At 40.0% G+C, this 21,052-nt stretch overlaps 1 protein-coding gene across 1 annotated transcript in view; it reads right to left on the bottom strand.

The window, feature by feature from the left end:
• The window catches only part of kcnh2b (potassium voltage-gated channel, subfamily H (eag-related), member 2b), a 329,910-nt gene that overhangs the window by 16,570 nt on the left and 292,288 nt on the right, over positions 1-21,052 (bottom strand). Inside the window, exons 10-11 of the mRNA XM_061922161.1 lie at positions 7,735-7,987; positions 1,820-2,013 (exon numbers count right to left, since the gene is read on the bottom strand). Of these exons, the coding sequence (XP_061778145.1) occupies positions 1,820-2,013; positions 7,735-7,987 (447 nt within the window). The remainder of the gene's footprint in view (positions 1-1,819; positions 2,014-7,734; positions 7,988-21,052) is intronic.

Genomic DNA, 21,052 nt, shown 5'->3' with positions numbered 1-21,052 from the left:
GTGAAAAGCCGTAGCCATTATGTGATTGGGCCGACACGCAAAGGCAGTGCCCTTAAGGCAGGGGGCACCAACCTTTTTGAAACCAGAGCTACTTCTTGGGTACTGATTAATGCAAAGGGATACCAGTTTGATACACACTTAAATAAATTGCCAGAAATAGCCAAATTGCTCAATTAACCTTTAGTGAATAAATCTATACATATATATATATAAAAAAATGGGTATTTCTGTCTGACATTCCGTCGTACATTTTTTTTCCCTTTTACGGAAGGTTTTTTTGTAGAGAATAAATGATGAATAAAACACTTAATTGAATGATTTAAAGGAGGAGAAAACACGAAAAAAATGAAAATTAAATTTTGAAACATAGTTTATCTTCAATTTCGACTCTTTAAAATTCAAAATTCCACCCAAAAAAATTAAAAGAAAAACTAGCTAATTTGAATATTTTTGAAAAAATTCAAAAAAAGAATTTATGGAAAATAATTAGTAATTTTTCCTGATTAAGATTAATTTTAGAATTGTTATGACATGTATTAAATAGGTTAAAATCCACTTTGAAATAACATTAAAATTTGATTCCACAGATTTTCTAGATTTGCCAGAATATTTTTTATTTTATTTTAATCATAATAAATTTGAAGAAATATCTGACAAATATTCTTCGTCCAAAAAACAGAAGCTAAAATGGAGAATTAAATTAAAATGTATTTTTTATTCTTTACAATTAAAAAAAAATAATTACTTGAACATTGATTTAAATTGTCAGGAAAGAAGGGGAAGGAATTTAAAAGGTAAAAAGGTATATGTGTTTAAAAATCCTAAAATCATTTTTAAGGTTGTATTTTTTCTCTAAAATTGTCTTTCTGAAAGTTATAAGAAAACAAAGTAAAACAATGAATGAATTTATCGAAACAAGTGAAGACCAAGTCTTTAAAATATTTTCTTGGATTTTCAAATTCTATTTGAGTTTTGTCTCTCTTACGATCAAAAATGTAGAGCAAAGCGAGACCAGCTTGCTAGTAAATAAATACAAATTTGAAAAATAGAGGCAGCTCACTGGTAAGTGCTGCTATTTGAGCTATTTTTAGAACAGGCCAGCGGGCTACTCATCTGGTCCTTACAGGCGACCTGGTGCCCGCGGGCACCGCGTTGGTGACCCCTGCCTTAAGGTTTATTGGCACTCTGTACTTTCGCCTACGTCCGTGTACACGGCGGCGTTTTAAAAAGTCACACATTTTACTTTTTTAAAACAGATACCAATCATTTTGGAACGGATTCCGATAATTTCCGACATTTTAAAGCATTTATCGGCCGATAATATCAGCAGGCCGATATTATCGGACATCTCTAGTCATGAGTTTAACTTCATGAAATGTTGTCACCACTAGGTGTTAGAACAAAAAATACCATGCCACTTCAACTTAAAGATAGCATATGTCCATTCCAGATGGTTATTAGTAACTACGGTAAGTGTTTACCTACCAGTGTTCTCTGACTACTTGATCAAACCTATTTTAACATTCCACACTACAAAATGATAAAAGTATGAATGATTCCTGCTGATATTGTAACGGATTATTTTCGGTATCGTATCGGAAGTGAAAAGGTTATATCCGTCTATAGTTTTTTCTGTGTTTTTTGATTGATTAATTGATTGATTGAAACTTTTATTAGTAGATTGCACAGTTCAGTACATATTCCATGCGATTGACCACTAAATGGTAACACCCCAATAAGTTTTTCAACTTGTTTAAGTCGGGGTCCACGTTAATCAATTCATGGTAGTTTTGTTTTGTTTTTGGATGATACAACTCACATCACGAAGATTGAAGGTGATTTCCAGGTTGTTCCAGAAGTGGTCTGCAAATTCTGGGTACATGTCCAGTACCTCCAGGACATCTTCCCTGAATATTTTGTGCAGGTCGCAGTAGGTCAGAGCCCGCACATCTGCATTGGATTTACCCGGTCGAGAGTACAGGTTGATAGGCTCGCCGAAGATGTCGTTCTTTCCTGGAAATGGTAAGAAGGGAAACACTTAGAGGACTGTCCAACTGTGTCATTGGAGGCAGCCGCAGTACCTGGAGAGAACACACGCAGTCACAGGGAGAACATGCAAACTATCAAACAGACCTATGAAAGTTTGCGGCTAAATAATGATTTTCAATGTGGGTTAAATGGTTCTAAGAAGGGTTGTACAATTTACAGTACCGTGATACTATTCATCCGACCATCTATCCGTTTTTCAATGCTTATCTAAGGTCGAATTAATCATATTCGGTACTATAGCACCTCTAAAAAGTAACCCCCCTAGCCCCACACTTTTTTTTAACAAGCATGTCACGCCGTGACATTGCTGGTTTTATGAGCAGAGCAACATGTTCGGCAGCGCACAATCACTGAGTACTTACAAGCAGACACAGTGTGTAGACAGAAAAGGGAGAACGGACGCATTTTGGCTTAAAGGCCTACTGAAATGAGATTTTTCTTATTCAAACAGGGATAGCAGGTCCATTCTATGTGTCATACTTGATCATTTTGCGATATTGCCGTCACATGTTGATGGCTCCTCACATCCTCACATTGTTTTTAATGGGAGCCTCCAACAAAAAGTGTTATTCAGACCGAGAAAACAAAAATTTCCCCATTAATTTGAGCGAGGATGAAAGATTTGTGTTTGATATTTGATAGCGACGGACTGGAAAAAAATAAATAAAACCTGATTGCATTGGGACGGATTCAGATGTTTTTAGACGCATTTACTAGGATCATTCTGGGAAATCCCTTATCTTTCTATTGTGTTGCTAGTTTTAGTGAGTTTAATAGTACCTGATAGTCAGAGGTGTGTGTCCACGGGTGTGGTGACGCCAATGTCTCAGGGAAGTCGACGGCAGCTTTATGGGCGGCACAAGCTCAGCTGATCTCCGGTAAGAAGCGACTTTTTTACCACAATTTTCTCACCGAAACCTGCTGGTTGACATTCGGTCGGGATCCATGTCCGCTGTGATCCATAGTAAAGTTTCACCTCCGGGATTTTTAAACAAGGAATCACCGTGTGTTTGTGTGGCTAAAGGCTAAAGCTTCCCAACTCCATCTTTCTACTTTGACTTCTCCAATATTAATTGAACACATTGCAAAAGATTCAGTAACACAGATCTCCAAAATACTGTATAATTATGCGGTTAAAGCAGACGACTTTTAGCTGTGTGTGTGTGCAGCGCTCATATTTCCTAACAGCCCGTGACGTCACGCGTACACGTCATCATTACACGACGTTTTCAAGAAGAAACTCCCGGGAAATTTACAATTGCAATTTAGTAAACTAAAAAGGCCGTATTGGCATGTGTTGCAATGTTAATATTTCATCATTGATATATAAACTATATCAGACTGCGTGGTGGGTAGTAGTGGCTTTCAGTAGGCCTTTAAATACTAACAACAACACCGAAACACCCTCAAGAGGAGGTGATTTAAAGCCTGGCTAGCTAGCTAGCAGCTAACGGCCATTTGTCCGCAGTGTTTTAGTTACTTCTAAATCACTAATCTTCGCCTCCATGGCGACAAATAAAGTAAGTTTCTTACCAGTATCATCCGTGCAGGACGGGGAATAGCTAAACATGCTTCACTACACACCGTAGGAAAATACAATACATCACCGGTGTCACAATGTAAACAAATGCCATGTGTGGATATACACCTGACATCCACTGTAATAAAACCAAGTACAAATACCAAGTCGATACTACCATGATTACATGGATATTTTTTTCCATCACAACATCTTCTTTCATTTTTAAAACATTCATATTATGTTTACGAAGTCAGGAAATATGTCCATGGACACATGAGGACTTTGAATATGACCGATGTATGATCCTGTATCGACTTGGTATCCGATCGACACCCAAATTTGTGGTATCATCTAAAACTCATGTAAAGTATCCAAACAACAGAAGAGAAAGTGATTATTACGTTTTAACAGAAGTGTAGATAGGACATGTTGAAAGAGAAAGTAATAATTCATTTTCGACCACTTGTCCTTCAAAATTCTGATAAAATGGCCTCGAAAGGCCTAAGTGGCCACATGCGTGGACAGCACCTTTTAGCTGTTATTTCCAAATTCGTGTACACGACTGTATTAGGGTCTTATGGCCACGTATGTGGACACTTATACTGCCATCTGGTGGTGTCAGAAGAGTGAAACATACAATGGAAATTTGGAGAAAAAAAAGTGTAAAAATAAGAATTAGCATGTCATTACACATGAAGTACACATTTGTTACTTATGGACTATATACTTAATCTTTTTCTGTCAAGATGGGGGGTCGTTCTCCCAGGAAGGCAGACGGACTACTCGGAACATGGCGTGCAGGTAAAAACATGATTAAATCTTTAACTCAGAAAAGTACAAACAAGAGGCGCGCACAAGGCGGAGAAACAAGCTTAGCGTATGGAAACAAAAACAAACTCTTAGACTATGGACATGAAACCAAAAAAACGCTGTGACGTGAAATGAGCAGCATTAACTATGAGGTGAAAAAAACTAGCATGAACAGTGCATGAAAAGAACAATGACGCCAGGCCGACTGCCTGGCGACTACAAGCTTAAATAATAGTGACATGATTAACACGGATGCGTGAGTCCAAATGAGTACAGGACAAAAATAACGAGTTGTCATGGAAACTAAAACAAACCAGGGTGCGCAAAAACAGGAACTAATGAAGTCAAAAACAAACAGAATATAACTAAACAAAACATGATCACAAGACATGACAGATTCTTAGTATTTAATCTCATTAGGGTCCAATAAGCCCAAATAGCAAAGAGAAATTAAAAAAATGAAAAATGACACAAAATGTTACTGCATTGCGATTAGACGGCGACTTGTCCAGGGCTTACACCGCCTTCCACCCGAATGCCCCGCGACCCCAAAAGGGACAAGCGGTAAAAAACGGATAGATGAATGGGCCCTTATGTGAACACTTATACTGCCATCTGGTGGTGTCAGAAGAGTATAACATACAATAGAATTTGAAAAAAAAAAAAAAGTGTGAAAATAAGAATTAACATGTCACGACACATGATGTACACGTTTGTGTACTTATGGACTAAGTACATCGTATCAAACGATGATTGTTAGTTTTTATTCTAATTAGGATCCAATAAGCCCAAATAGCAGAGAAATTTTTAAAAAAGCATGTAAAAAACAGCTTGGGCCTTAAGAGGATAAAATGAAAAATGACAATATGTTCTGCATTGCAATGAGGTTGCGACTTGTCCAGGGTGTATCCTGCCTTCCGTCCGATTGCAACTGAGATAGGCTCCAGCGAACCCAAAAAAGGGACACGCGGTAGAAAATAGATGGATGGATGGACCCTTACGTGGACACTTATACTGCCATCTGGTGGTGTCAGAAGAGTACAACATACAATGGAATTTTGAAAAAAAAAAGTGTAAAAATAAGAATCAGCATGTCACTACACATGATGTACACGTTTGTGTACTTATGGACTAAATATATCATATAAAAAGATGATTCTTAGTTTTTATTATAAATAAGGTCTAATAAGCCCAAATAGCAAAGATAAATACATAAAAGCATGTAAAAAAAACAGCTTGGGCCTTAAGAGGATAAAATGAAATATGTTACTGGATTGCGATGAGGTGGCGACTTGTCCAGGGCGTACCCCACCTTCCACCCGAATGCAGAAGAGATTGGGTCCAGCGACCCCAAAAAAGGGACAATCCATCTTCTTCCGCTTATCTGAGGTGGGGTCGCGGGGGCAGCAGCCTAAGCCAGGAAGCCCAGACTTGCCTCTCCCCAGCCACCTCGTCCAGCTACTCCCAGGGGATCCTGAGGCGTTCCCAGCTCCCAGTTCCCTCCCAGCTCAAATTGCACCCGACCTCTATGGCCCCTGCTATGGGTGGTGAGCCCATTGGAGAGGGGACCGGGCCACCAGGCGCTTGCCATCGAGCCCCACTTCCGGGCCTGGCTCCAGAGGGGGGCCCAGGTGACCCGCATCAGGGCGAGGGAAATCTGGGTCGTTCATTGTTATTCTTCAAAAAAGGGACACGCGGTAGAAATGGATGGATGTTACTGCATACGTCAGCAGTCTAAATGAGGAGCCTTTGTCTGCTTACTTACTACTAAAAGACAAGTTGTCTTGTATGTTTACGATTTTATTTAAGAACAAACTTGCAATAAGAAACATATGTTTAATGTACCCTAACATTTTTTGGTCAAAATAAAGCCAAAATGGCATTTTTTGTAGTGCCCTTCATTTAGAAAAGTATCGAAAAGTATCAAAATACATCTGGTACCGGGACAACCCTAGTTCTACGTAAACGTATTTAAAGGGGAACATTATCACAATTTCAAAAGGGTTAAAAACCATAAAAATCAGTTTCCAGTGGCTTGTTGTATTCTTTGAAGTTTTTTTCAAAATTTTACCGGTCCCGGAATATCCCTAAAAAAAGCTTTAAAGTGCTTGATTTTCGCTATTTGCGATGCGACTATCCATTTCCCTGTGATGTCATACAGTGCTGCCAATGTAAACAAACAATGGCGAATAGCACAGCAAGATATATCGACATTAGCTTGGACTCAGACTCGGATTTCAGCAGCTTAAGCGATTCAACAGATTACCCATGTATTGAAACGGATGGTTGGAGTATGAAAGTATTGAAGGAGAAACTGAAGCTATTGAGCGAATAGCTATTGACGCTATTCATAGCCACAGCATGGCCGAATAGCTGCGTTAGCATCGCCCGTAAAATGTGCGGACAAAACGATCAGGACTTTCACATCTCTTGACACTGGAGCAACTTAAATTTTTCGATTGGTAAGTGTTTTTTTTTGCATTAAATGTGGGTGTAAGGAAACGTAATATAGTTGCAAATGCATCTGCAGGTTATCCATACATCTCTGTGCCATGTGTGCTTTGGCACCACCTTTAAATATGTTAGCATCGATTAGCGTAGCATGTTATCATCGATTAGCTGGCAGTCAAACTGATTTTTGTGATTTCGTTGACTTTATCGTTGCAAATGCATCTGCAGGTTATCCATACATCTCTGTGCCATGTCTGCTTTAGCACCGCCGGTAAATAGCATGAAAGCGTCGATTAGCATAGCATGTTAGCATCGATTAGCTGGCAGTCATGCCGCGACCAAATATGTCTGATTAGCACATAAGTCAACATCAACAAAACTCACCTTTGTGATTTTGTTGACTTTTTCGTTGCAAATGCATCTGCAGGTTATCCATACATCTCTGTGCCATGTCTGTCATCGCTGGTAAAATGTGGAGACACTTTGGTACATTCAAAGGGTGTCTGGAGGCAGATTTCTTGCCACTTTCGCATCTTTGGGCCAGTGGTGCAACTTGAATGCCTCCCTGTTAGAGTTGTTACACCCTCCGACAACACACCGACGAGGCATGATGTGTCCAAGGTTCCAAAAAATTGTCGAAAAAACGGAAAATAACAGAGCTGAGACCCAATGTTTACAATGGGTTGAAAATGTTCTGACGTCATCGCAAAAAGAGAGATAAACAGAAAGGCGTTTAATTCGCCAGAATTCACCCATTTAGAGTTCGGAAATCGGTTAAAAAAATATACGGTCTTTTTTCTGCACCATCAAGGTATATATTGACGCTTGCATAGGTCTGGTGATAATGTTCCCCTTTAAATGTACCAGCAAAGACAGCAAAGAGTTAAGAAGCATTAGTCTACCTAATATAGCCACCACCACGTCTCCTCTGAGTATCTCGATGGATCCTCTGGAGATGAAGTAGATGGCAGTGAGGACGTCCCCGGCGTGGACGAGCGTGTCGCCGGGAGGCGCGTGGGTGGTCTTGAACTTCATGGCCAGCGCCCGGAGGCAGCCCTTGGTGGAGCCTTTAAAAGCCTTGCAGTTCTGCAGCAGAGTCCGGTTCAGATGGAGACAGATGTCCGCCTGGAGACACTCTGGAAAACCTTTTAACACCTGGGGACGGGGCGGGCGAAAACAGGACGAGATGCGGCCAGGCGAAAAAAGGGAAAGGGAGGGGAGGATACAGGAAGGCGAAGGATGAGGTGATTTCCAGTTAAAAGGCAGGATGTTGGAGGAGGTGGAAGAGGAGGAGGAGAGGTGAAAAAGTGTTAGAAATACAGCAGATAGAGGAAGGTTACATCAGTATGAATTCATGCTGTTATTAGTGACTCAAGCATGTCACCGGTCATTAGGAGCATACTTTCACATTCCAACCCAAACTCCTGGTACCTGGTAATCAATACCAATTTTTGGTGTGTGTTTATGTGGTAATAGATGTTTCTTTCCATAATCTTAAAGGCCTACTGAAACCCACTACTACCCACTGATAGTTTATATATCAATGATGAAATATTAACATTGCAACACATGCCAATACGGCCTTTTTAGTTTACTAAATTGCAATTTTAAATTTCCCTGGAGTTTCTTCTTGAAAACTTCACGTAATGATGACGTGTACGCGTGACATCACAGGCTGTTAGGAATATGAGCGCTGCACACAAACACACCTAAAAGTCGTCTGCTTTAACGGCATAATTACACAGTATTTTGGACATCTGTGTTGGTGAATCCTTTGCAATGTGTTCAATTAATATTGGAGAAGTCAAAATAGAAAGATGGAGTTGGGAAGCTTTAGCCTTTAGCCACACAAACACACGGTGATTCCTTGTTTAAAATTCACGGATGTCAAACTTTACTATGGATCACAGCGAACATGGACCCCCACCGAATGTCAACCAGCAGGTTTCGGTGAGAAAATTGTGGTAAAAAAGTCGCTTCTTACCGGGGATCAGCTGAGCTGGTGCTGCCCATAAAGCTGCCATCGACTTCTTTGAGACATTGGCGTCAACACACCGCCGTGGACACACACCTCCAGACTATCAGGTACTATTAAACTCACTAAAACATTAGCAACACAATAGAAAGATAAGGGATTTCGCAGAATTATCCTAGTAAATGTCTCTAAAAACATCTGAATCCGTACCAATGCAATCGCGTTTTTTATTTTTATTTTTAATTTTTCTAGTACGTCGCTATCAATATCCTTAAACACGAATCTTACATCCTTGCCCAAATAAATGGGGAAATTGTCGTTTTCTCGGTCCGAATAGCTCTTTTTGTTGGAGGCTCCCATTAAAAACAATGTGAGGACGTGAGGAGCCATCAACATGTGACGTCATCGTCTGCGACTTCCGGTAAAAGGCAGGGCTTTTCTGTTAGCGACCGAAAGTTGCCAACTTTATCGTGGATGTTTTCTACTAAATCCTTTCAGCAAAAATATGGCAATATCGCGAAATGATCAAGTATGACACATAGAATGGAGCTGCTATCCCCGTTTAAATAAGAAAATCTCATTTCAGTGGGCCTTTAAAGTCTGATAATAACTCTACTGTCCAGTTATGTTTTCTTTTCTTATTATTTGCAAGCATGCATAAATTCACTTTGTTTCCTGTCATGTTGCCGTAGTCATTAAATAGTCTTTGCCATCAAGTGGGTGGCGTGGTTCAGTCGGCGGATCGACCTTGCCAGGAACTTGATTCGATTCCAGCTCCTGCCCTCCTAGTCATTGCTGTTGTGTCCTTGGGCAAGACACTCTGCCCTTCCTCCCAGTGCCACCCACACTGGTTTAAACGGAGATAATGGGTTTCACTATTTAAAGGCCTACTGAAATTTGATTTTCTTATTCAAACGGGGATAGCAGTTCCATTCTATGTGTCATACTTGATCATTTCGCGATATTGCAATATTTTTGCTGAAAGGATTTAGTAGAGAACATTGACGATAAAGTTCGCAACTTTTGGTGCTGATAAAAAAGCCTTGCCTGTACCGGAAGTCGCAGACGATGACGTCACAAGGGTGAGGGCTCCTCATGTCTTCACATTGTTTTTAATGGGAGCCTCCAGCAGCAAGAGCTGCTCGGACCGAGAAAATGACAATTTCCCCATTCATTTGAGCGAGGTTGAAAGATTTGTGGATGATGATATTGATAGCGACGGACTAGGAAAAAAAAAAGGCGATTGCATTGGGACGGATTCAGATGTTTTTAGACACGTTTACTAGGATAATTCTGGGAAATCGCTTATCTGTTTATTGTTTTAATAGTCTTTGAGTGAGATTAAATAGTACCTGATAGTCGGAGGGGTTTGTCCACGGGTGTCTTGACACCAGTCTCTGATGGAAGTCGACAGCAGCTGATCGCCGGTAAGAGGCGACTTTTTTCCACAATTTTCTCACCGAAACTTGCCAGAACCATGTTCGCTTGACCGCTCTGATCCATAGTAAAGTTTCACCTCCGGGAATTTTAAACAAGGAATCACCGTGTGTTTGTGTGGCTAAAGGCTAAAGCTTCCCAACTCCATCTTTCTACTTTGACTTCTCCAATATTAATTGAACAAATTGCAAAAGATTCAGCAACACAGATGTCCAGAATACTGTTTAATTGCGCGATGAAAAGAGACGACTTTTAGCCGCAAATGGTGCTGCGCTAATAAGTCTCCTGCAACTCGGGACGTCACGCGCACGCGTCATCATTCCGCGACGTTTTCAACAAGAAACTCAGCGGGAAATTTAAAATTGTAATTTAGTAAACTAAACCGGCCGTATTGGCATGTGTTGCAATGTTAATATTTCATCATTGATATATAAACTATCAGATTGCGGTAGTAGTGGGTTTCAGTAGGCCTTTAAGGTGCTTTGAGCCTCTAGAGAAAAAAAAAGCGTTTATAAATATACTTCCCCTAAGTTGAATGTGCCAGTCTTGTCTTTTGTTGAGTCCTACAAAGTGATTATACAGTAAGTCAGTGGTTCTCTGCCTTTTTTCAGTGACGTACCCCCTGTGAACATTTTTTTAATTCAAGTACCCCCTAATGAGAGCAAAACTTTTTGGGTTGAAAAAAAGAGATAAAGAAGTAAAATACAGCACTTTGTCATCAGTTTCTGATTTATTAAATTGTATAACAGTGCAAAATATTGCTCATTTGTAGTGGTCTTTCTTGAACTATTTGGAAAAAAAGATATATGAATAACTAAAAACTTGTTGAAAAATAAACAAGTGATTCAATTATAAATAAAGATTTCTCCACATAGAAGTAATCATCAACTTAAAGTGCCCTCTTTGGGGATTGTAATAGAGATCCATCTGGATTCATGAACTTAATTCTAAACATTTCTTCACAAAAAAAGAAATCTTTAACATCAATATTTATGGAACATGTCCACAAAAAATCTAGCTGTCAACACTGAATATTGCATTGTTGCATTTCTTTTCACAGTTTATGAACTTACATTCATATTTTGTTGAAGTATTATTAAATAGATATATTTTTTAAAGGATTTTTTAATTGTTGCTATTTTTAGAATATTTAAAAGAAAAATCTCACGTACCCCTTGGCATACCTTCAAGTACCCCCAGGGGTACGCGTACCCCCATTTGAGAACCACTGCAGTAAATAATATACTTATTACTTCCAAAACAATACGGATATTGATATAATACAGCACCAATCATAGTACATACTTGTATTATTTTGTAGTGTGGAATGTGTCATGTTCTGTGGTCTGGATTTTGTTTTGTTATTTTTTGTTAGTTTTTGGGATCCATTCGTTCCTGTTTGCGCTCCCTTATTTGTTTTACTTTTCATGACGACTGATTAGTTTCACCTGTCTCATGTGTTTGGATCACGCACCTGCTCTAATCAGAGACTATTATTTAAGCCTGTTTTTCCAGTTCGCCCTGTTTTGACTTTTCTTGCCGTAGGTCATGCTGTTCGATTCATGTCTTTTTGTTTCATGTCCATCGTTCTTACTACTTTGTTTCAAGCCAAAGTTTAGGGAGGTTTTTTTCATGGTTTTAGTTTCATGTTTCGTGTCCATAGTTTATGCTAAGTCTTAGCTTTTGTTTCCTGCGTTAAGCTGTGCCTTCGCCTTGAGCGATTTTTGTAGTACTTTGAGTTTGAATAATTAAATAACGTTCCTACCATCAAACCGTGTCCAGTATAGTCAGATTGCATCCCGGGAGAACAATCCCCGCAGTAAGTTGCGAAAAATTCTACGTCATGACAGAATGTTAGTCACAATCAAATGAAATTAGTCAAATTAAGAACAGGTATGACACCAGCATAACTGTCTGGACTTATGCTGTCTTTAAGGCGAAGTGAAGTGGTATTTGTTTTTGGCGACACCGAGTGATCACAATAATTGATTAAGTTAATAATATCATGACACAGTAATTGGAATGATGCGGACACAATTGTTGCTGGGTACTTTCTAATACGCTTATGTCTTGGAGACTTTGTAGGTGTAAGTAATATGCAACTACAATGATTTGATACTTGTTTATATTGACAAATGTGCTGTTATAGACTGCAATATTGTTCAGTTAAGGACACTTATTAAGTATGTCTGGCTTGTGTGCCCTTGTTTGCTTAGCTTACCATGCTTAACATGAATTGATTTACGTGGATCCCGACTTAAACAAGTTGAAAAACTTATTCGGGTGTTACCTGTTGCGATCCGCTGCCCGGATCGTTTGTTGTTTGGATTTTTGAGTTTGTGTGTGCATTTCCCTGTTTGTTTTGTCACCATGGCGACTTGATTTGTTCCACCTGCTCTGGTTTTCTGACGCACACCTGTTGATGATTATTGTTTCTGTATTTAAACCTGCCTCCTCCCTTTGTTCGGTCTTGGTTCGTCATTTGCTACATGCAACTTTCACGTTTGTTTTTTTCTAGTGCTTGTTTGTTTGGTAAGTTCCGCCTTAGCTTCTCGTGCGCTCCGGCACGCCTTTACTTTATTTTTGTACTATTGTTATTTTACCTTTTTGCATTAAACCAGCTCTTACCTGCTATTCCTGCTTGTCCTTGGTCCTCACACATCCGGGGGTGACACAACACGCACGCACGATGCGTCCCAAACGTGACAGTTACCATTTAGTGGTCATTTGTACGGAATATCTACTGTATTGTGCAATCTATTAATAAAAGTTTAAATCAATCAATCATAGCTGCTCATACAGTAGTAGCCTATCACCTACCAAGTTTACCATTTGTAAATGACTTGACTAAAATACAAGAAAAGACCAAATTTGTGTGCTTGTTGGAGGACAATAATGAATTTACTCATGCTAATCAGTAGTGTAAATGGAATATCCAATGTAGCATCGGGCTAGCACATTTAAAAACAAAGCCTTACTTTAGTAACCGGACTCTCGACAGATCCACACAAGGATCTGGGATCGAAGGCATCACAAACTCCTTCAAGATAGCAAAAACTAATGAACCAATCAGGATCGCCGGGCGGGATTTCATGGATGTGATGTAGCGCCAAAGCGACTGTTTGATTCAAACATTGGCGGCACGCAGCGAGGAGTCGGGTGCTGACAATGATTCGGCTATTGCAACTGTTTTGTCGAATCTATCTATCCATTCATCTTGTTCTACTTATCCGAGGTGGGGTTGCGGGGGCAGCAGCCTAAACAGTGAACCCCAGACTTCCCTCTCCCCAGCCACTCTGTCCAGCTCTTACTGGGAGATCCCGAGGCGTTCCCAGGCCAGCCGGGAGACATAGTCTTCCCAACGTGTCCTGGGTTTTCCCTGTGGCATCCTACCGGTCGGACTTGCCCGAAACACCTCCCTAGGGGGGCGTTCGGGTGGCATCCTGACCAGATGTCCCAACCACCTCACCTGACTCCTCTCGATGTGGAGGAGCAGCGGCTTTACTTTGAGCTCCCCCTGGATGGCAGAGCTTCTCACACTATCTCTAAGGGAGAGCCCCGCCACACGCCGAAGGAAACTCATTTTGGCCGCTTGTACCCGTGATCTTATCCTTTCGGTCATGACCCAAAGCTCATGACCATAGGTGAGGATGGGAACGTAGATCGACCGGTAAATTGAGAGCTTTGCCTTCCGGCTCAGCTCCTTCTTCACCACAACGAATCGATACAGCGTCCGCATTACTGAAGACGCCGCACCGATCCGCCTGTCGATCTCACGATCCACTCTTCCCCCACTCGTGAACAAGACTCCTAGGTACTTGAACTCCTCTACTTGGGGCAGGGTCTCCTCCCCAACCCGGAGATGGCACTACACCCTTTTCCGGGCGAGAACCATGGACTCGGACTCGGTGGTGCTGATTCTCATCCCAGTCGCTTCACACTCGGCTGCGAACCGATCCAGTGAGAGCTGAAGATATTGGCCAGATGAAGCTATCAGGACCACATCATCTGCAAAAAGCAGAGACCTAATCCTGCAGTCACCAAACCGGATACCCTCAACGCCTTGACTGCGCCTAGAAATTATGTCCATAAAAGTTATGAACAGAATCGGTGACAAAGGACAGCCTTGGAGGAGTCCAAACATCACTGGAAACGTGTCCGACTTACTGCCGGCGATGCGGACCAAGCTCTGGCACTGATCATACAGGGAGTGGACCTCCACAATAAGACAGTCCGGTACCCCATACTCTCTGAGCACTCCCCACAGGACTTCCCGAGGGACACGGTCGAATGCCTTCTCCAAGTCCACAAAGCACATGTAGACTGGTTGGGCAAACTCCCATGCACCCTCAAGAACCCTGCCGAGAGTATAGAGCTGGTCCACAGTTCCACGACCAGGACGAAAACCACACTGTTCCTCGTGAATACGAGGTTCGACTATCCGGCGTAACCTCATCTCCAGTACACCTGAATAAACCTTCCCGGGAAGGCTGAGGAGTGTGATCCCACGATAGTTGGAACACACCCTGGGGTTCAACTTCTTAAAAGAGAGGAATCACCACCCCGGTTTGGAATCTATTGAATATTAATTATTTAAAAGAAGAACAGAGAACCTTTCACTCTGTCGTTATCCAATATGTCGGCTGTTCTGTTTATGATTTCCTAGCGTCGCTCTCATCAGCGTCACAGGTTGATTTGGATGTGAGCGGTTGAAGTAGCACGTCATTCAAGATAACGGACAAGTGGTTTACCCAATCACATATAATGATTTTTTTTTTTTCAAGGCCCCGCCTTCTGAAATACATTTCCTATTGAGAAGACCCAGATCCTTGTGTGGAGCCCAGCGAACTACAAGGATCTGGTGAGAGGAAGATTATTACTTTTGAGTGCTTTCTTTCTTTGTTGGCAAAGAAAATTACATTAATTAGAGCCAATCTATTACGAATACAACATAAAGTCATAAGTCATGTGTAGTAAACATTTAGGAGTGCTTGTCATGTGACTAACCAAGGATATTAGCCCAAGTGGCAGTGTGCCGTTTCATGTACTGCAAAAAGTCAATGCTCAATAATAAGAGAAAAAAATACAAAAATGAGGGGTATATTACTTCAACTAAGCTAAATTAGCTGCCAATAGAACAAGAAAATGTGGCTTGTCAAGACTTTACAAAACAAGTAAAATTAGCTAACCTCAATGAACCCCCCAAAAAAACCTTAAAATAAGTGTATTCTCACTAATAAGTGCACTTTTCTTGGTAGAAAAAAAAGACCTTTTTGCTCAATCAATACAGTGGGGCAAAAAAGTATTTAGGCAGCCACCGATTGTGCAAGTTCTCCCACTTAAAATGATGACAGAGGTCTGTAATTTTCATCATAGTTACACTTCAACTGCGAGAGACAGAATGTGAAAAAAAAATCCAGGAATTCACAATTTTAAATAATTTATTTGTAAACTATGGTGGAAAATAAATATTTGGTCAAGCATTCAAAGCTCTCACTGATGGAAGGAGGTTTTGGCTCAAAATCTCATGGCCCCATTCAGTCTTTCCTTAACACGGATCAATCGTCCTGTCCCCTTAGCAGAAAAACAGCTCCAAAGCATGATGTTTCCACCCCCATGCTTCACAGTAGGTATGGTCTTCTTGGGATGCAACTCAGTATTCTTCTTCCTCCAAACACGACAAGTTGAGTTTATACCAAAAAGTTCTATTTTGGTTTCATCTGACCACATGACATTCTCCCAATGCTCTGCTGTATCATCCATGTATCCATTTTGGTATAAACTCAACTCGTCGTGTTTGGAGGAAGAAGAATACTGAGTTGGATCCCAAGAACACCACACCTACCGTGAGGCATGGGGGTGGAAACATCATGCTTTGGGGCTGTTTTTCTGTTAAGGGGACAGGACGATTGATCCGTGTTAAGGAAAGAATGAATGGGGCCAAGTATCGTGAGATTTTGAGCCAAAACCTCCTTCCATCAGTGAGAGTTTTGAATGGTTGACCAAATACTTATTTTCCACCATAATTTACAAATAAATTCTTTAAATTCCTACAATGTGAATTCCTGGATTTTTTTTTCACATTCTGTCTCTCACAGTTGAAGTGTACCTATGATGAAAATTACAGACCTCTGTCATCTTTTTATCGGTGGCTGACTAAATACTTTTTTGCCCCACTGTATGTTGAAAAATATTCTTAAATGAAGTAAATGCTAGTGCCATTATGTTGACACAATGATATGCGCTCGGCATTACATTTCTTGAAACCAGAAAATGTGTACTAAAAACTAGTTGTTTTTTTTTAATGGAAAGGCAACAAGGCAACCGCTTGTTACTCTCGGGGTCTACGAGTCGCTCAGGCAAATCATATGGTCTAAAAATGCAGTTTCCCATCGATAACATGACATCATCGCGCCAAGTCAATTAGTGCGCATATTTAGAGCCCGGCCCACGGCCAATATTTTTTTAATTGTAATTTTGAGGGATTTATCTGAATGTGCTTGAACTATTTCTGTTCAAAATTGTTTGAAATGTCACATGTTAAACGTTTAAATATCAACTGTCAGTTTGCTGTACTGTGCCAACTGTACTACTATATGAGAACGTATTTTCTATTGTTTCATTGAAAATTAAAACAGATGTTTTAATTAAGAGACACAATTGTGTCAAAATCATGATTTTTTTTTCATGCTTGAAATAAGAAATGATTACTTTAAAAAAAGTAGTTTTATACTTGACACAGCTTTGCAACAGTTGATATTCTAGTTTCAAGCATGTTTTACTCAATATAGGTCATCAAATCTCAGCAACAAGCTTACTGAGATCATTTAGGACCAAAACACTTAAAACAAGTAAAAGACTCTAACATAAAATCTGCTTAGTGAGAATAATTATCTTATCAGACAGAAAATAAGCAAATATCATCCTCATTTGAGATTTCAGTTTCTGCAGTGTGTACAGTAGTTTACCAAAGTTTTTTTTTAACAATCAAAGTGTCATTTTAACTTCATTTGATTAATTATATTGGTTTAGTAATGCCAGATAATACAGTTTAACTGCTCTAACTACATTTATGGAATTAATTTGTACAAAACAAGAAAGATTGCCATAATGTATCTATTACAAAAGCAAAAATGGTAATATTACGTTGCATATTACTTACAATGATTGTCACACACACACCAGACGTGGTGAAATCTATCCTCTGCATTTGACCCATTCCCTTGTTCACCCCCTGGGAGGTGAGGGGAGTAGTGGGCAGCAGCGGTCGCCGCGGCCGGGAATCATTTTTGGTGATTTAACCCCCAATTCCAACCCTTCACTGTAAAAAAAAAAAAAAATCCTATTTTTTATGGTTAATTTACTCTAAATGTCTACTGTAATTGTTCTATTTTTTTAAATAGGTTGTAAAACTGCAGAATTGAAGAATTTATCTGTAAATAAACAAACTGCCTGTTATTTTAAGTAATATACCAGTAATGACAAAATATGTATATTTCTATTTTTTTACAGAAAAATACCAAATTAATTATACATATCATTTTCTGTTTTCTCAAATTACTTTTAAATTCATGTAAAATTACAGTAATTGACTTTCATTTAATATGTAGCCTGTTATATAAAAGCCTATGTCCATACTAACAATCTAACAGTTTTATATGTAATTTTAAGGTAAATCTTATTTTTTTTAATATTTAGGGGTATTTTTATATTCAAGTTGAAAAATATATGTAGCCTGTTATATAAAGGTTTATGCTCATACTAACAATTTAACATTTTTCTCTGTTGGTGACTGCAAGACATTCTTGATCAACAGTCAACAGCCATACAAGTCACACTGACGGTGGCTGTACATACAAATTTAACACTGTTACAATTATGCGCCACACTGTGAACCCACATCAAACAAGAATGACAAACACATTTCGGGAGAACATCTTCACTGTAACACAACATAAACATAAAAGAACAAATACCCAGAATCCCATGCAGCGCTACTTACGGGTTACACCCCCGCAACCACCAAACCCCGCCCACCTTAACCGACACACGGAGGGGGGCGGTGATGGCGGGGGTGCAGCCCGGAAGAGTAGCACTGCATGGGATTCTGGGTATTTGTTCTTTTGTGTTTATGTTGTGTGACGGTGTGTTTGTCATTCTTGTTTGGTGTGGGTTCACAGTGTGGCGCATATTTGTAACAGTGTTAAATTTGTTTGTACGGCCACCATCAGTGTGACCTGTATGGCTGTTGATCAAGTATGTCTTGCAGTCACTACTGAATGTTCAACAAAGCTCTATACAACATGCCTCTCAGTCGGCACGCTGTTTGTATAATGAATGAGCGAACGCGATGAAATGTTGTCGAAGACAATGAAGGCAGTGCTGTCACGGGACAATCCTTTGCGAGGGTCACAGGAAGTCTCTCGGTACAATCGGGAGGATTGGCAAGTATGTTGCTAGGTCAGGATAGTCATTCAACGAAAGTGAGTCCACCTTTCACGTAGTTTCAGCATCCAGTGGCCCCCAGGTAAATTGAATTTGAGACCCCTGATCTTAACAATTCAGAAAAAATCTGTAAAAATATGGTATTTTTCTGTGGAAATGCCAGCATTGTCACTTCATTAAAGTTGGTTGATCGTAATAATTTGGAAAAACTTTTTAGAATAAAGGTATTTTTCTGCAGAACTGTTTGCATAATCACTTTATTAAAGGTAGTTCATCTTAAAAATTTAGTAAAAATCTGTAAAATTACGATATTTTTCCGCAAAACATTTCATGAAAATTTCTTTAAATATAATGTTTTGATCATTATATGGTTTACAATGTTTTACTTTAATTTTATGGTTTAAGTTTGGCAGCCGTAGCTGCCAGCAGATGACAGTTTTTTTCAAATTTTTTTTTTTTTGCATTGTTTATGCTGAGTGCCAAGCAGGGAGGTAATGGGTCCCATTTTTATAGTTTTTAGTATGACTCGGCCAGGGTTTGAACTCAAAACCTACCGATCTCAGGGCGGACACTCTAACCACTAGGCCACTGAGTACAAAGTTTCCAAGGCAAAAAAGCATATTAGAAAGTATCCAGTAACAAACGTGTCCGCATCATTCAAATTACTGCATCATGAGCTGAATGTAAGGAATTATTGTGACCAGTAGGTGTTGCCAAAAACAAAATTACCACTCCACTTCAACTTAAAGGGGTCAGATTATGCTTTCTGCATTTAATAAACTTCCTTGTGGGCTACATAACATGTAACGGTGGTTCTTTGGTCAAAATGTTGCATAGTTTTGTGGGCAATCCTATTTACGTGCCTCCACTTTGACTGTGTCTTCTCCCCATTATCTTTTCTGTAGTTTTTAGCGCTTTCCTATAGTCTACTGACAGATTAAGTTCAAACTGTATGCTACTTTCGACTACACCAGCAAACTCGCACAAAGCTCTTTGATTTACTTTACCATATATGGAGATATCTGCTGACGTCACTAATTGGAAAAAACGTCACAATTTGTAGCAAATTCGAAACGGCTCATTTTGAGGGGAGTAAGAAAGAAGGAAAGATTGTTTTATAAATATCTCCATTGTGCCGTCATAGTCTTATTTAAAATTTTCAGGACTTATGCAGAGCCCATATAAACAGACACGTTCATAACAGTTTTTCCTTGCCTTTATGTGGGCTCTGAACCGAGGATGTCGTTGTGGCTTGTGCAGTCCTTTGAGACACTTGTGATTTAGGGCTATATAAACAAACATAGATTGATTGATTGATTGATAACAATACATAATATGTTCAATATTTACCGTGTTTTGGTCATTTTGGTCATCGCTGAAACTTTTTTTCTTAGCACATTTTTATCCCGTTTCCATAGCAACACACTTTCGACTTTCCGCCTCCGCTTGGGATGGTTTCCTGCTGGCTCCGCTGTGAACGGGACTCTCGCTGCTGTGTTGGATCCGCTTTGGACTGGACTCTCGCGACTGTGTTGGATCCATTGTGGATTGAACTTTCACAGTATCATGTTAGACCCGCTCGACATCCATTGCTTTCCTCCTCTCTAAGGTTCTCATAGTCATCATTGTCACCGACGTCCCACTGGGTCATTATTGTCACCGATGTCCCACTGGGTGTGAGTTTTCCTTGCCCTTATGTGGGCCTACCGAGGATGTCGTGGTGGTTTGTGCAGCCCTTTGAGACACTAGTGATTTAGGGCTATATAAGTAAACATTGATTGATTGATTGATTGACTTCCGGCAACAAATGTGTATTCCTACTTCCGGAAACAAATGCGTGCGTCTTTTCTTATCATGGCAGACTTGGTAACAGACAACAAAGACTGCTATTTTGGGCCAAATGGGGATTCATAACCTTATATTTTTGAAATTGAATATACTGAGGATGAACTGCTGCTTCTAGAAGCAAGCAGGAAGGAAGGGTTGAATGTTGGAACAGAGGCAAGCCGATGAAGTGCATTCAGTGTGACTTGCGGGTATAAATTTGGAAATTGGAACAAAGCTATGCTGACATAAATGGAGTGCTTACCCAAACTAAACTGGAAAAAAAATGTCCCCGGCCAGCTGCTCTAAACAGACAACTCTCTATGGAGTGAGTCACTCCAGTATTGATCATGACGCACGCACGCACGCACGCACACACACACACACACACACACACACACACACACACACACACACACACACACACACACACACACACACACACACACACACACACACACACACACACACACACACACGCAGCCCTTTGAGACACTTGTGATTTAGGGCTATATAAACAAACATTGATTGATTGATTG

This window comes from Nerophis ophidion, linkage group LG15, assembly GCF_033978795.1.
Source record: "Nerophis ophidion isolate RoL-2023_Sa linkage group LG15, RoL_Noph_v1.0, whole genome shotgun sequence".
NCBI classification, from domain to species: Eukaryota; Metazoa; Chordata; class Actinopteri; order Syngnathiformes; family Syngnathidae; genus Nerophis; species Nerophis ophidion.
Note: the sequence above shows the minus strand (reverse complement) of the source record. Positions and strands in the feature narration are given on the sequence as shown.